The following is a 16,243-nucleotide window of genomic DNA, read 5'->3' on the forward strand; positions in this document are numbered from 1 at the left end:
GTCCTGTTTCCTTGCTCAGAAGCTTAGCACTCAAAAAAAAAAAAAAAAATCAAACTCAAGTTCATATCTTATAAATTTAAAACAGATAAAATAGTGCTTAATACATTAAAGCCTGAATATAAAGACCTTTCCAGTCTTTTCCTTGTAGGTTAAAATAAAACTGTACTTATTCATAATGGAAATTCAGTAGAATGGCAAATCAGTATGATCATCTAGATAGAAGTTCTGAGGGGCTAGCTATTTCTACCCTCATAGTCACAGGAAAGAAATTTAGAATAAGAAAGTTTGAAAAATCTTTGTGAGATAACCCAGTATAAACTTAAAGCAAAGAACCCAGTTCAAAGCCCATGCCCCTTCCTGAATATACAATGTTGTCTTACATTCACATTACTACTTTACTATCCCTACATCATAATTTCTTAAAACGAGTTGAACTACTCCGGGAGAAGGGGAAAACTAGGATAAACCCTCAGTGTCATTCCACTAAGATATGCTGGTAAGGTCCGTTTAAGTTCATAACAACTGAAGGAACAGCTTCCCCCTAGGGCCCACTTTGCCTTGTATAGGCAGAAAATGGAATCTGTACACCACAAGCTACTAGAGGGCAGAGACCTCACCATTTGGATGAGTAAATGTAGGAAGTTTGAACTCACACATTTTCATATATTCATATGGACAATAGTTCTTATTGCTCTTTATTTCCATAATACAGAGATGTTGCCTGGCACATATACGCAATTAATAAATATTTATTGAATGATTAAGTCATAAGTGCACAAAGTTTCCACCACAGTCCTTCTTGCATCTAAGTGTCCATATGAATATATGAAAATATATGAGTTCAAACTTCCTACATTTACTCATCCAGATGGTGAGGTCTATAGAAATGAGAATGACTAAAAGTTGAGGAGAGTGATCTAGATTCTCCAAGAAAGGAAAACATCCGTGCCCCCATTTCTCTGTGTTCTGGAGAATGAACTACTTGCGTAAGCTGAGAGACCCATCAGGCTCGTGATACTGGGTTCTAAGAACCTACCTTGTGTCAGGCAATTTGCATATACAATAAACATGAATGGCATAGAAACTGGGGTACAACCACTGGCTTGCTCAAGGTCACACGCGCTTACAGAGGCAGGACAGGAATTCCAACCAGATTTCCTTGATTCCAGGATTCATGCTTTTCCCACTGCAGCACAACACTTTTCAAGATAACTATATCCTGTTAAAACCGCAGTCAATTTAAGTAGCATTTAATCATGATTACAAATCTCATATAATGTAATTCTTTACTTGCACTGACATGATTACTTTCAGTTCTTCCCTAATTCTTTCAGATGATCAGTCAATGTTACTTGGACAGTTAAAAAACACTTTTAAAATGTGGGATGATAATAATATGTTATTGAAGAGTTCAGTGATGTCTTCAAATTAAACAGCAATTTCTCAAAAAACTAACTGTCCACCAGATTTACAAGTGCCCTTCTAAAACTCATAAATGCTTCGTAAGCATACACAAATTAGCACGGCTGCTTTATGAGGTAGTAAGGTGCACTGTGCCATCAAGCACACACAGAGGTAGCACGGTGTAGATCCAATTCAACGGGATTCCTAAATGTTTAGCTCTGATCTGCATTTACAGTTCCTGTGTTAACACCTGTAAACGAACTGTGCAGAAACTTAAGCAAATAAACATGATAACCCCCAAAGATTTTTAATTTAGCAGCACAGTTCTAGAGAATGCAAAACACCATTACAGAACTAAAAGATGGTGTGGCTGGCGTCCCGACTAGTTAAGTTCTCCTTGAGACATTGCATTGGTAAAGTTCCTTCTGCTAGTACTACACTCAGCCCCCTGCAGAAAGTGCTACGTTGACATTGCTCAATGTGGGAACTGTTTCTACAGTACAAAAAAAAAAAAAAAAAAAAAAAAAGCCTTGTGTGCTGCATTTCATTATGAATTTCAAGCTAGGTAAATAGAAGAGACTTTAATGCATACACTAGAGAAAATTCTGCTTTCTGCTCCAAACTGTTCTTCGCATAGACTTCACAGACCTCCACCCCTACTCCCTGGTCTCCAGAAGCTAGAAAGGAGGACTTTGCAGTTACCCAGCACTGGCTAGGAGCTGGCGGGAGCTAGAAGGGGAGGTAGAAAGTGGGAACAAAGAGCCATAAATGACTCTGCACCCTTCTATTCACTTTCCCACTCTGGGGTTAAGGTTGTATGCCTGCTAACAGCATCACAGGAATAATAACAGAGGAATAACTGCTGACAGCAGCAGTGAACTTTGATTCTTAACTCCCACGCAACCCACAGGCATCCCAACATGATGATCGTCACAGCAATGGCACTGCTGCCCTCTTAAAGAATTGTGCCCAAGCCTCTGATGGTATCAAGACTCTTCTGTGGTGCCTTTGAGTCTTGAAAGGGTGTAAAACAGCATGCAAAAGAGGCTTTTATTTGGATGTATGCTCTGGTGAATTCCTGGTCGATGTGAACTTTTGCCATGTCTCAATGCCTTTAGTAATGTCTTTTGCCTTTTTGGTCTCTAGTGATCTCTGACACCTAATACTGTAACTAACACAATGGATTTCTCTTCTGAATGTACACCAAAAAATGTTTTAGCAAATATGGATGTGTAAATACCTAGAAACTACTAAATGTAATCTTGCTCAAGCAGACTGACTCCAAAAATGAATTTTCTTTGTATTATGTGAAAACTATGATACAGATTTACATTAATACTATGATTTTTTTTCTTTTGTGATTCTGGATTTTGATCTGCTTCAGTGGAATGCAAACTATTTAAAAAATAATACTGTTAGAGTTGTTGGCTTTTGCTAAACTTTGGCAAATTAGTAAAATCTTTAATTACCTATAGAACTAGACCTTTAACATATGTTCTTTCTCCTCCAAATGAATGATTTAAGAAAATTTTGTTATTTTATAAGAACAATTCATAAATCTATTATATGTGCTTTAAGCAATTAACTAGATAAAATATTTTCAGTATGTCTGGACTATAAGAAAAAAAAAAGGATTGCTTAACAGTTTCTCTTATCCCATATGGAGAGTTTCATAATATATGAACTACTGTGTACTTTATACTGCTAAGAAATTTGTGGTACCACATATAAATCAGCATAGCCATTTCAAATTCAAAAGTAGAAAAAAACGTTGCATTAAATTAGTTCAATAAACAAATCACTGAGCACAAAAAATGGAAAATGAATTACTCTATTTTAAAATCTATTTTGTCTTTGCACATTTTAAATTAATCATATATATTTCATATTGGTTTCCTGTTACTATAAAATGTGTAAAGTTGGGACACCTGAGTGGTTCAGCAGTTGAGCGTCTGCCTTTGGCTCAGGGTGTGATCATGGGATCTGGGATCAAGTCCCACATATGGCTCCCTGAGGGGAGCCTGCTTCTCCCTCTGCCTATGTCTCTGCCTCTCTCTATGTATCTTTCATGAATAAATAAATAAATCTTTAAAAAAAAGTGTGTAAAGTTGACTGATACAATGGCAGATTAACTAAAATAATTGACAGGAATCAAATATTTCTAAATTAATTGTTACATAGGATATTTTGCACATATATACACACGAAACTAGCATGCTACTTGTGTGTGTGTATACACAACTATCCATTTTAAAAGCTGATGGCATCACTGAACAACTGAATATGAGAGATTTCTAATAATATTCCTTTTAAAATATTTATGCTATTTAACAGACAATATTCCAAAAATATGAATATCATCTAACTCATCTTCAACTGCAAATGTGTTCACATGAATCCATTCGAGGATAACAAAAATATGCCTATTACAATGTACCCTGGCATAAAAGATGCACCAATATATTTCTATAATTGAAGCAAATTTCAAGCTCATCATCAACTGATAATATATGCACGTCAAGGTGAAATAATAACAATACTGCAGCTACTTATAAATTGCAATTTAGATTTACATGGTTGATCCTTGCTCTCTATATGATTTAAATAAGGTGATTCTGACATATACTAGTAAGAATATTAGCTAGATGTCTAGATGACCTTGACTTACCACCACCATTTTTATCAAATTATCTTTTCACATTAAAAAAATGAATTTTTAACAAAAGTGCTATATTACAATATAAAAAATAAATTATTCTTCCTCCTTTTTAATGCAACATTAATGGACCATATATAACACTGTTACCTAGCTAAATTGTTTTTTAAATCCTCATTACATGTTTCTGTGTGCATATATGTGAGTGTGTGCTAATTAGATATATGTATTCAGTTCCATTAGCGTTCTAAGACTATCAAATGTAGGCATTCATTTTCCATTTAACAATAAAAATCAAAATGCTTTAGAGATAAGGCAGAAAGTAACCAGGATAATTTATTGTCATTTAGGTTATTTACCCTTTAAATCATATTGCACAAACACGAGTAGAAATAGAAAATTTCTAACTATACAAACTGCAGCATGTAAATATTTCCACTGGGCAAACTGCCAAGACAAACTGGATAGCATCAATGAAAGTAAGTCTATACTTTTTTTTCTTGGCTACACAACTGGAAGGAGAAAATATTAATACAAAAGACCTCTTCACATAAAACCCACTTTTTCAGCCAAAGGCCATCTCCTCTCCCTTCCCCAAAGCACTTAGTCAGCCTATATCTAGATATTATGAGTTTTTTTCTGAAACAAAACCACTATTGGCTCTTCTACGTTCTTCACTCTTGTCTAAGGTCAAATTATTCAAAATTCAACTTTTTAATGCAAAAAAGAGGTATGAATATCTAAAATTTTATTCAAAATTTACTTTTAAAAAATCGCCATCCAGAGATTTTATACAGATATTCAGAAAGACAGCACTAATTATTACATAACCTAGAATAAACAGAATATTTCCAAAATAGTGAGGTCAAATAAACTTTCCAAATTCCTACTTATGCCTTTACAAATGCATTGGAAATAATTTCACTGATAAAAGTAATCTAATCATTTTTGTAATACCAGTTAAAATTTCAAAAACTCCATTATCACAGCCCAAATTTCACTAACTCATATATATTTACTTTGTCAACCCCCAATATAAAAATATAGCTACGATGCACAATAGAGAAAATGAAGAGTTCTCACCAGGTGTTTCCAACAGGAAAAAACAAATCTGCTTTTTCCCCCCATGGAAAAATACACGAACAAGATAACCATATTAAACTAAGGAATGGTAAAAAGTTCTGCATAAGTAATTCCAAACTCCCCATGTAACATACTAATCACATTTCAAAGACAGTAATATTTCCTCATCAAAAATGTTTCTAGCAGAGATTTATCATCTTTTGAAATGTCATACAAAATTTATCCCTTAATAATCACACAACTAACTTCATAGTTCATGGGGAGAGCAATTTATTAAAAAAGAGATATTCATTAACATACTTGGAAACTTCAGATGATTTTTTTTCTTTTATCTAAAGATCTAATCTTGATATAAATTAGATAAATATTCTAGATAGATATGTACTCTAGTTATATACTCTGGCAAATACCACACCAAGGTAAAACAGTAAGTCTGGAAATTTAAAATGTCCAAATATTTCTTTCACAGCTCATATTGGTGTTTTATTATTGTCTTACCTCAATGATTTTGTCATGAATCTCCAGGCCATCTGCTCTGTCAGCAGGTCCATTTTCCAAAATTTTTGAAACATAAATTCCTTCCGCTGATGTTTCTTCCTTATTATTCTATAAAAAGTATAACCATTAGCAGTAAGAAAGATGTAAGCAAAATTTTAGTTGGATAAAGGACAATTTAGTAAATGTAATATTGCCAATCCTCCCTAAACATGCATCTCTCTCTAGTAGCTGGGGATTTGGCACTGAATTTTAACTTCCTTAATACCAAATAGTCATTAATCAAGATGGCAGCTTTAATGAATGAGTCCAGCATCTCTGACAAGATTATCCATTTACTTCATGTTTTTGAATATACATAAAAAGCTATGAGGAAAGGGTATGTACAAGGTGATATTGACTGGCTCTGAAGTATTATTTATGAAATATCTTACTTCTAAAGAGATGGAGTAATTAAAAAGGGTTACAAGAAAACAAAAAAGTATATCCAGCCTCACAATATATTTGGTCTGAGATATGGTCATAGTTTTGAAAATACAATTTGGCCTCATGATATGACAGATTTGGAAATATAGTTCTGACTGTATTCACAGGGGAGACTAGGAGCTTGCTCAAGTGTAAAATCCCCAAAGATCAACTGTAACTGCAAGAGAACCCATTCAAGGCTAATCGGTACACATTTCCAGGTGCAATGAGCCTAATGATTAAACCTCAACCATATAACTGATATAATACAAATAGGACCTTTTAGCCAGTCATGGGAAAACAATAATATTGCAAAACTTATCTAGGTAAAATGCCCAACATACTATAATAATAATTTCAAATGTCATTTTACTTCATGGTAGTTTAAATACAATTATTTCTCCTTAATTAACCTTCGTTAACATGAATCTGAAGAGCCTCTTAAAAATGTCCAGTGTGCTCTAAATGTCAAACACCTGAGTAGCATTTTATAAAAATATTCCTTAGGGGAAAAGAAAACAAAAAAGATACGATGAGAAGACTTCTATCTTTTCATAATAAATAGAGACTGTTCTAGAAACAGAAGCACAGCAGTCATTAGTTGCTAGGTTTTCAAAATACTAAACAGTAAGGGGGAAATATGTCATTGCCATCCTGACCTAAACACAGCATATGGCCAACAACTCTAAGACAGTTTCCTTGGACAACATCTGCAATGCAAGATGCAAGAATTTCACGGCAGTTTATTAAGAAAATTAAAGAACATGCTTCTTTTTTATTTTAACTTTACCACTTTGTTCTAGTTATGTTGAAAATTAAATTGATGTAGTATTTGAAGGATATAAAAGAACTCTGCAACTACAGTAACTGGCTTAAGTTTACAACTCATGTATTTTGAAAACAATTGGCATCAATTAACAAAATATTATTCATTCAATTAAATTAAGGATTTGATTTGGGGAGCCAACAATATTGCAAATCAATTATCTTTAACATGGTATTTCTTATATAATTGTGAAAACAATTATTCCTTATTTCAATTTATTTTAACTGTTCATTCCATCAACGTGCATTATAAACTGCCTGGTCTGTGTTAGCACCTAAACACTAACAAACTGATTTTAATAATTAGAGGGTATAATCAGGCAATATAGTTATCTAATATTATCAAGTAGAAATTGCCTATTCATATTATTGTGAAATAGGTTTAAGAAGTTTACCAATGGGGCTATACAATGTAAATAAAATGTGAAACAAACTCTCCTTTTTTTCTAAAGTAGGAAAGAGGGACGAATTTGTTAGCTGTTGGGTTTTTTTGTTGGTTTTTTTTTTTTTTTCAAAAAAATGTAATTATGTACTGAGAATCTGCATTAAGGAATCTGATATTTGATCATAAGCATGCTATTAAAGATTAAATCACTTGTTTTCCTTATTAAAATCTACAAATGAAAGCTGTCTTCTATTATTTTACAAGCAAAGAGTGAGTTATGCATGAACAAAGTAGGTTACCTGATTTGGTCGACCTCCTATAATATTGAATCCCAATGTGTCATTTTCTCTTTCTAACACAATGGTGAATGGCTTATGTTCTCCATCCTAGACAAAAAGAGATAAAATAGTTTAAAAAAAAAAAAAAGTAAAGAAAAAATAAATGCTGCCACATACCTTAAAAAAAAAAAACCGTCCATAAATTAACATCTGAAAAGAAAAAAATTTTAACATTAAAGATGGCTGAATCTGGGAGATTAATTTCTTCCTAAATTCACCATGAAAATATGTATTTTTGGGACACCTGGGTGGCTCAGCAGTTTAGGGCCTACCTTTGACCCAGGGTGTGATCCTGGAGACCTGGGATCAAGTCCCACATCAGGCTCCCTGCATGGAACCTGCTTCTCCCTTTGCCTCTGTCTCTGCCTCTCTTTCTGTGTCTCTCATGAGTAAATAAACAAAATTTTAAAAAAAGAAAGAAAATATGTATTTTTTAAATAGTGCTTTTGAGAAACATTTTTTTCAAAAATGTCTAAAGGGCTTCGTATTTTCACACATCAGTTTCTTATCCTAATACATCATCTAATTCTGGCTTCATTGTAATTTAAAACAGATTTCTGGTAACCCTAAAGGTATCCTTATTTTTCTTTTTTTTTACAGTTGAGTAAAACGAAGAATCTCATAATTATTTTATATAAAAATTTCACTTTGGAAAATCTTGAGAGATTGAAGTAATAGTGAGTTATTGATAAAATTCTTTCGGCAGTAATACCTGGATTGTTATTGTAAAGCAGGATCTGAGTGACAGTAATCCTAATTTTGAATAGTATTCTTATTTGGTTTTGCATAATTCTTCCAGAATTTTCAAAGGAAAGAATTTGTGTTAAATAAAACTGTACTTCTTCTGCTGGCAACCAGATAATAGTAAAATAAATAGTAATTATATCTACAACCTGTTTATTAACAAAGACCAGTTTAAATACAAGATGAAATCATGTCAGACTGGGTAAGGTTTATTCATGGCTGTGGCTATTATTAACTGTCCTAGGAAATTACATTTGGCAGTTAATGGTAAAATTCCATGAGCACCATCAGCACCAGTATCACCATCACCCCCTCTTCCTAGGAGTTTCTCCCAGGCAGTGCACACAGCAGCCCCTACTGGTAATGGGAACACATTTCTGAGGAGCAGAGAAGCCTGACAGTCTGCAAATCATGAGCAGCTTTCCCTCACTTCTCGAATCATAGCTTGACTTGTTGCATGGACTTCCCGGTCATAGAATTCTAGCTGCTGCTCCTTTCCATCAACCATTGCTTCCCTACGACCTTGTAACATGACCTGATAACACAGAGCACATTTCTGTGCTCCTCTCTGGGTCTTCCCATTTTGCAAATTTACCTGGCTATGAACAGGATACAGAAAGGATGAGGGGTAGCATCCAGTTTTTTAACAAGCAGTGTGCCTCCCTTTAAGTGGAAACGTTTTAGCTACTCACACTTCAGTTTTTGGGGTTTTTTGTTTGTTTGGTTGGTTGGTTGGTTGGTTGGTTTGGTTTGGAAGGTTCAAGGACAGAAGCTTCTAAACTCCATGCCTGGGCTGGAGGCAGTGCAAAGCAGTCCCAAATGGGAATCATCCCGTGTTGCTCCTCCCCAGGAGGCTGAAGAATGAAAACAGCTCCTTGAATGGAGCGCAAGTTCTGCTAAATCCCTGCTCACCATGGCAGCGACCAACAATGTCAAACAGTGCGCAGAGGTCCTCCAGAAGAGAAGGAACAGCTTTATAAACAAGCCTCTTCACACGGGGTGCTGCAAAGAGGCTTGTTTATTCAGTCTGAAAGCGGGCAGTCCCCCAGCACAGTTCGGGGCCAGAAGCTTCGACAAAGAAGGGAAACAGCCGCTGCCCAGGGGCTCACAGGGCGAGTCTGACCGCAGATGGATGTGGCTGCTCCCAGATCTGGTTCCCCAAGCACCCCCACAACACACACACACACACACACACACACACACACACACACCACCAGCAGCAGCACCACCACCACCACCACCAGTGACGAAATCCCAAGGCAGTAAAGGATTCTTCAGGGAAGGTCAGGCTAATGAAAACTCTGCAGGTCCAAGAAATCCCATCTGTTAATCTCTCAACACAAGGTTTTCCTGGTTTCCACATCCCGGACAGTTCCTGCACTGAGTCGAAAGGGGCCCATATGGGTAGCCTGGCAGGGAAACTAAGTCATTGGGAGCTAAAGGTGTATGACAAGGCCTCAGGGATGATGCTGGGGCATCAGCAGTGGGGAGACAGGGTCGGAGAAGTCCTCACCTCCCGGCTTTGGTTTCTGATTGGCTTCAGGCACAGGGCAAGGGCACCAAAAAAAAAAAAAAAAAAAAAAGAAAGAAAAGAAAAGAAAAAAAAAATCGCAGAGAGAGGGTAGGACAGGAGATGGGGAGCAAGGGTCGGGGTGGAAAAGTGAGTTTTCCTAATCCTTCCTTCTCCACCGAAAAGTTGGGACCGATTCTCCTTAATTGGATCCAACCCCAATTCAGGTGGAAAGAGCGCAATCCTGGGCAAGTGCGGTGCTAAGGTACCGGCAGGTACCGGTGGGGCGGGTGCGCGCCTCCCCCGGCGCGGCGGGCCAGGAGGGCAGCTCGGGAGCTCCCCGGGCGCGGGGGGGGGGGGGTTCCCTCTTCCACCCCACACGCCCCCCGCCCCCGCCCTCCAGGAGCCGGATCCCTCTGCGCTTACCGGGCCGCGGCCGCCGCCCAGCTCCCCGGCGAAGTTGCGGACGTGAGCCATGTACTGCGCGAACTTCTCCCGGTACCCGCGGGCCGCGAGCTGCACCTCGCCCTGCAGCGCCCGGAGCTGCGCCCGCAGAGCCCTCTCGCGCCGCCTCCAGGCCAGGACTCGCGCCCCGGGCCCCCGCCCGCTGCCGCTGCCGCTCCCGCTCCCGCCCGGCGGCCCCCCGCGCGCGCCCCCGCCCCGGCCGGGCCCCGGCCCCGGCCCCGGCGCCGCGCCGCAGCCCCCCCGCGCGGGCAGGTCCCCGCCGCCGCGGCCGCCGGGCCCCGAGACGCAGCCCCGCGGGCGGCGCCGGGCCCCGCGCTCGACGTGCGCCGCCAGCTCGTGCAGCCGGGCCGAGCGGCCGCCGCCCTGGACGCGCGGCTGCTGCAGGAGGCTGCGCGCAGGCGGCGCCCGGTGCAGCTCGCCCGGCGCGGGGGGCTGGCGCTGCAGCGGGCCCCGGCGCCGCCGCGCCACCCAGGGCAGCAGGCAGCCGGCGCAGAAGACGTGCCCGCACGGCGTGCACAGCGGCTCCTCCGGCACCTGGCCGCACAGTTTGCACTTGCAGTCCGGGTCCGCCGCTTCGGCGAAGCGCTCCAGGGCAAAGCCCATCGTCGGGAGGGGGAGGCGGAGCAGCGAATCCGAGGCCACTCTCTCGGAGCCCCCAGGCTCCCCCGGGCTTCCCCGGGGACGCCTTTCCCGCGGCAGGGGTCAGGCACGGAGGGGAGGAGGAGGAGGAAGGGGGGGGGGGGCGCGATCCTGGAGTTTGGCTGGAAGTTTGCAGGCTCCGGCTGGGTCCCCTGGCTCCGCCGTATTGATGCTAATAGACGCCACCTCCCGGGACACGCGCGCGCGCGCACGCACCGCCTCCGCCTCTTTTGCGGCTCTGCAATTTATATTCTTTCCAATTTTGTCCTCGAGGAGCTGAGACCTGCTGACAATGGCCCCGTCGTCAAGGCAGAGCTGATGACGGGCGCGGCGCGGAGGTCCGGGGACAACTTTTACTTCCATCCGCGCGTCAGCTCGCGGGGAGCAAGGTCGCTGTCCGTCGGTTTTCCGCTAAAACGCGCATCGCCCCGCATCCAGCGGAGCTTCCGTAAAGGTGTTTGAAACACACGCAGTTCCGTTCTCTCAAATCAGCTTAAACCCCTGAATCGGCAGCTAAGGGGCTGCGACCTTAGGGGAGCGCGGTGAGGGGTCTCCAGAGCCAGGCTTCTCAAATCACGATCCAGAAACCAGGTGAGCGTAGCGAGGCGGAGGGATGCCCGACAGCGAGGATGCGGGGAGAGGCCGGGGGGCTCGCCCTAGGACACCTCCCCGCAGAACTTGAGCCGCCCTTCAAGGCCTCCTACCGCGGAGGACGCCCCATTCTCCTACCGCGGAGTCAGCCTCCAGGGCTGTGTGCTCCACTCAGCACACCATCCCTCTTCTAGTTCCGCAGGTATTTTACCCCTGGGAATGGGAATGTGATCCTTTGGGCACCTGGAAAGAAGAATTAGAGGGTTGTGAAGGAAAGCGGGGAAATGGCAGTATCTTACTTACCCTGAATATACACTTTAGATCAAAACTACCCCTTCCTCCATTTGACTCCTCAAAGTATGTAGATGCCAGGCCCTGCTGAAAACATGCAAGCCCTCCTTCCTCAGCTTCCTTCACCATCTTCTGAACCTGAGGAGTGCACAGCCACCCCGTCACCTGGATGCACACCACTTACTGCCATTATCCTGAAGCTCATTCCACTTGCTTGGGATGGGCTTCCTAAATTAATCACTGATGATTCCTCGCTGCCAGGTGAGCGTTGTTTCCAGAAAGCTGTGCGCCTTTGTATTGTATGGCACCAAAGGTATCAGTTAAAGCGCATGAACAAGGCTCCAGATTTTGTCCTTTAAATCCTTGGTGCTCACCGAAGAATTGGCAAATAATAATAATCATTATTATCATTATTATTTATTTAGTAGCCGCTAGTAATAGAGGCTACTAAGAACCTTCTGAGGCTTCTTTCTAGATGAAAGATGAGATTTCATTAGAGCCTTTCAATAGTGAGTGAGGATCCTGGAGTGACTTGCCAGATACTTGATATGCTTTTAAATGTGTTTAAAAATAAGATGCTATGTTTTGTATTTTATACATGCAGATATATAATAAAGTGACAGTTGCCACAATGCTCCAAACTTCCTCCTCCCCTTTGGCCTATCGTTTGCCAGGTAAATAAACAAATGATAAATTCCTGAATAACTAAGAAATTTAACATTAACAGTGTGAATATGTGTGAACATATTCTTAGGAATTGCATAGACCAGGTAAAGCAGAATGTTATGGAACTTCAGAATTCAGATAATTCTGGGCAGAAGGGATCTATTCCATCTTTTTTTTAGCTATGGAAAAAGCTATGACTTATAGCTATGATTTTATAGCTAGGGCTTGACATTTATTGTTTCTCGATAACATAACATAATGGCATTTGAAAAAGAAAGTAAGAGATGGAGTCTAAAAAGTATTCTATTGAGGTATGAAGAAAATGAGGCTTGCAGCTACTTGAAAAGAAAAAAAATTAAAACAATAGTTAATATGATGTCCTTGATCCACCCATGTAACTCTTGCAGCAAAAGTAAGGAACATGAGCAGATTATGGTTTGGGTAATTCCAGAATGTATAACATTTTGATTGTGGAAGAGAAGATGGATGTCAAAAACCTTGTCCACAGAGAATAGCAAGTTTAAAAAATGAGAACATGTGAAGTGAGGCCAAGTAATGAAGTAGGCCAAAAAGGAGCTTAGGAAAATCTTTTACATGAGAAAATGCAAGCTTCAGCACTTCCAAAATAGTGATGTAGCAGGAGAAAAACATTATAGAAGTCCAACACTAAGGGATGGATACGCCCAAGTGAGACTCATGGACTCTTCCCATATGAAAATGTTGTGCATGATAAATCTGTGATAGCCCTTGAGCCAAATGGTATTTCACTTCCCAAACTATAAAGAGCATTCTATATATTAGGAAATTTGTGATAGCTTGGAAAAGTTAGAGTGAGAGGAGAACATGGAACCTAATTAGATTGAGTTAATTAGCTTAGGTAAGCAAAGAAAGCACTTGGAATAAGTTTAAAATATGCCCACGTATTTCAGGAAAGCAGATCTAGTAACATTCAAATGTCTTTGGCAAATGAGACAAATTAGCACGTTGCATCATGAGCTTGGGCATATCCTTATGTTTTTCCCTGATGATAATTTTCTTTTAAGAATCCCTGGCTAGTGAAAATTGCATACTGAATAGCACCTCGAGGAAAAGCAGAAAGGTAAGCTCTGTCTTCCTTCTTGTTGGGCAACACCAGCTTCTAGCTGTCCTGCAGATTGGGGCCAACACCAGGCCTGACACTTCGCTTCGGAATGAATCTGAGCAAATGCTTTTGCCAATCAAGAGACAAGGGAAAGAATACGTATCCTTAGCTCATCCCAAAACCAAGGACCATGGCATAACTCAAAATATCTATAAGTAGTATTTGGTTGAGTATTTTCAGCATAGAAACTAGTTTTTACTTGGATCCACTGTCATATATATGTGAAAACAGATAAAAAACTAACTTGCAATATTCCTTGAGCCAATTCCTAGCAATAATGAAACTAGAGTGCCTGTGGGAGTTGCCAGTGAGAGGAGGCAGCATTCCAACCTAGCTCTGAGTCATCCCTACTTCCAAGATGAATAGGGAATCTGAGAGCTACTGATTGTTAAGTCAAATGCTAACAGATCTGGTATTGAAATGTTATATTTCAAGACTCAGAAAGGATTAGAGAGGTGAAAAAGGAGAAAGAGATCGTTTTTTTCCCATCCCACATATAGATAATACTTCACAGAAACTCATTTGTAATTTTTTTCATGTTGTCTCATGCTTTTGATTAAGAATCATAAAATCAGGAAGAAATTTAGGGAAATTTTGAAGAAATTCAAAGAAATTCTTGAATAAATAATTTTATTTCACACATGTTCATATAATATAGCATAAGTTGGTGCTTTTAACATGAGAATAATTTTTAAATCTTCTAAGAACTTGAAATCTCATCATTTATATATATTTTTTTCCCCTGAATCTCTGGTCATATATCATGAATTAGTACTATAATCTATAATTATGTAGATTATATTAGTATAATAATATACATTTTTCCAAAGTGATCTAAATTTAAGCTATAGTGAAATAAGATAATTCTAGTAGAAGAGGCAGAAATATGCAGCTAGTTCAGGCCAAAATAGTGACTACGGGATACATTTCTGTGTGTTATTGAAGTTAACATTCATTTTTGTTCTTCTCATGATATATTTTTATGTCATAATCTAGGATCAGAATTGAAACTAGTAGCATAAATAAATGTGTTCATAAAGCATGAGATAATAACAGGGTCAGCTTGAGAATATTTAAACATTCTGAACTTGATAAAAAGAGTAATAAGTTGACCCTTGAACAACACAGGAGTTAGGGGTTCCAACCCCCCCACACAGTTGCAAATCCACATATAGCTTTTGAATCCCAAATACTTAACTATTAGGAGCCTGCTATTGACAGGAAGCTTTACCCGTACTATAAACAGCTGATTAACACAGACTTACAAAAAGTAAAATAGAGAAAATAAAATGTTATTCAGAAAATCATAAGGAAGAGAAACTACGTTTACAGTCCTATAGAAAATTCACATATAAGTGGACCCATGCAGTTCAAACCAGTGTTGTTCAAGGATCAACTGTATTTGAAAACTTACTAAAACAAGACAGTTATTTTTACAAAATAAACCGATATCATGCCAGAGAAAGACATAATATGGGTTTGGTTCTAGGTTTTACTTTTTGGAAAATGTGCAGTTAAACCCAGAGAACATAGAGCAACGCCAATCCTTAATAATCCCTGTTTGTTGACACAGAATCCATTAGGAATTGTTTGCTATTAGTTTGCTTTTCAATGATTTTTGGCAAAATGGAGAAGGGGCATCACAACAGTACCAAATACCATTTTTTTTCCAAATGCCATTTTTAAAAGGAATAAAATAATGTGAACAGATCTATTATGTACATCAAAATACAGTGTTTTATAGCAATTATACAGTGTCTGTGGGAATGAATTATCTGACAAAGCCCAAGGAAGACTCTGAAGAAAACCAAGTTAAAATGAGATATTAAATTAAAAATTGTGGCAACTTTCACATCTACAACAGACTATCTAGAGTCCCTGAGACATTACTCGGGGGTAACATTACTATCCTACTTAAGAGAGGCCTGTTGTAAGAGATGCTTTGTACAGGAGGCCACATTAAATCCTGCATTTAATTAACCCTGATTTTGTGCTATATCTTTGTGGATCACAGTCACTGACAATGAGGGAAGGTATCAAGAACAGCTATAATAGCTAATACGTAATAGCTCTTTCTATGTGACAGACACATCAGTATGCTCTTTACATGTACAATATATTCAATTCTCCAATGATCATCTTGGGTAGTTATTATTATCCCCACAATTTGCTCAAGTTTACACAATAGAAAGAGGCAGAACCATGGATTAAACCAAAATCTGCCTCATTAAAGAATACTCACTCTTAAACAGTACTCTATAAAGACCTTTTCCCCTGCATCTACATTGAATTATTTTAAAATAAAATGCACCATTGAAACTGATAATGTGAATGAAAACTACAATTGTGTCTATTTGAATTCCACTGTTTAAAGGCTACCACTTTTTTGTTATCCTTACTCCAAGGAAGAAAGTTCTAGGATCATATTTATTAGAAGTCTTTGAGTAATTGATATGAATGTGAATATTGACCTTATTGTTCTTTGTAATGCCAATGGGGTTATATTTTTAGATCATTTTGTCCTATATAACTGATCTCAAATAGC

At 39.4% G+C, this 16,243-nt stretch overlaps 1 protein-coding gene across 1 annotated transcript in view; it reads right to left on the bottom strand.

Annotated features, from left to right (window-relative positions):
* Positions 1–11,087, bottom strand: part of PDZRN4 (PDZ domain containing ring finger 4) — a 355,118-nt gene extending 344,031 nt beyond the window's left edge. The window contains exons 1-3 of the mRNA XM_025477277.3: positions 10,332–11,087; positions 7,613–7,699; positions 5,642–5,749 (exon numbers count right to left, since the gene is read on the bottom strand). Of these exons, the coding sequence (XP_025333062.2) occupies positions 5,642–5,749; positions 7,613–7,699; positions 10,332–10,973 (837 nt within the window). The 5' untranslated portion in view covers positions 10,974–11,087. The remainder of the gene's footprint in view (positions 1–5,641; positions 5,750–7,612; positions 7,700–10,331) is intronic.
* Between the last annotated feature and the right edge of the window lie 5,156 nt (positions 11,088–16,243).

This window comes from Canis lupus, chromosome 27 (assembly GCF_003254725.2).
Source record: "Canis lupus dingo isolate Sandy chromosome 27, ASM325472v2, whole genome shotgun sequence".
NCBI lineage: Eukaryota > Metazoa > Chordata > Mammalia > Carnivora > Canidae > Canis > Canis lupus.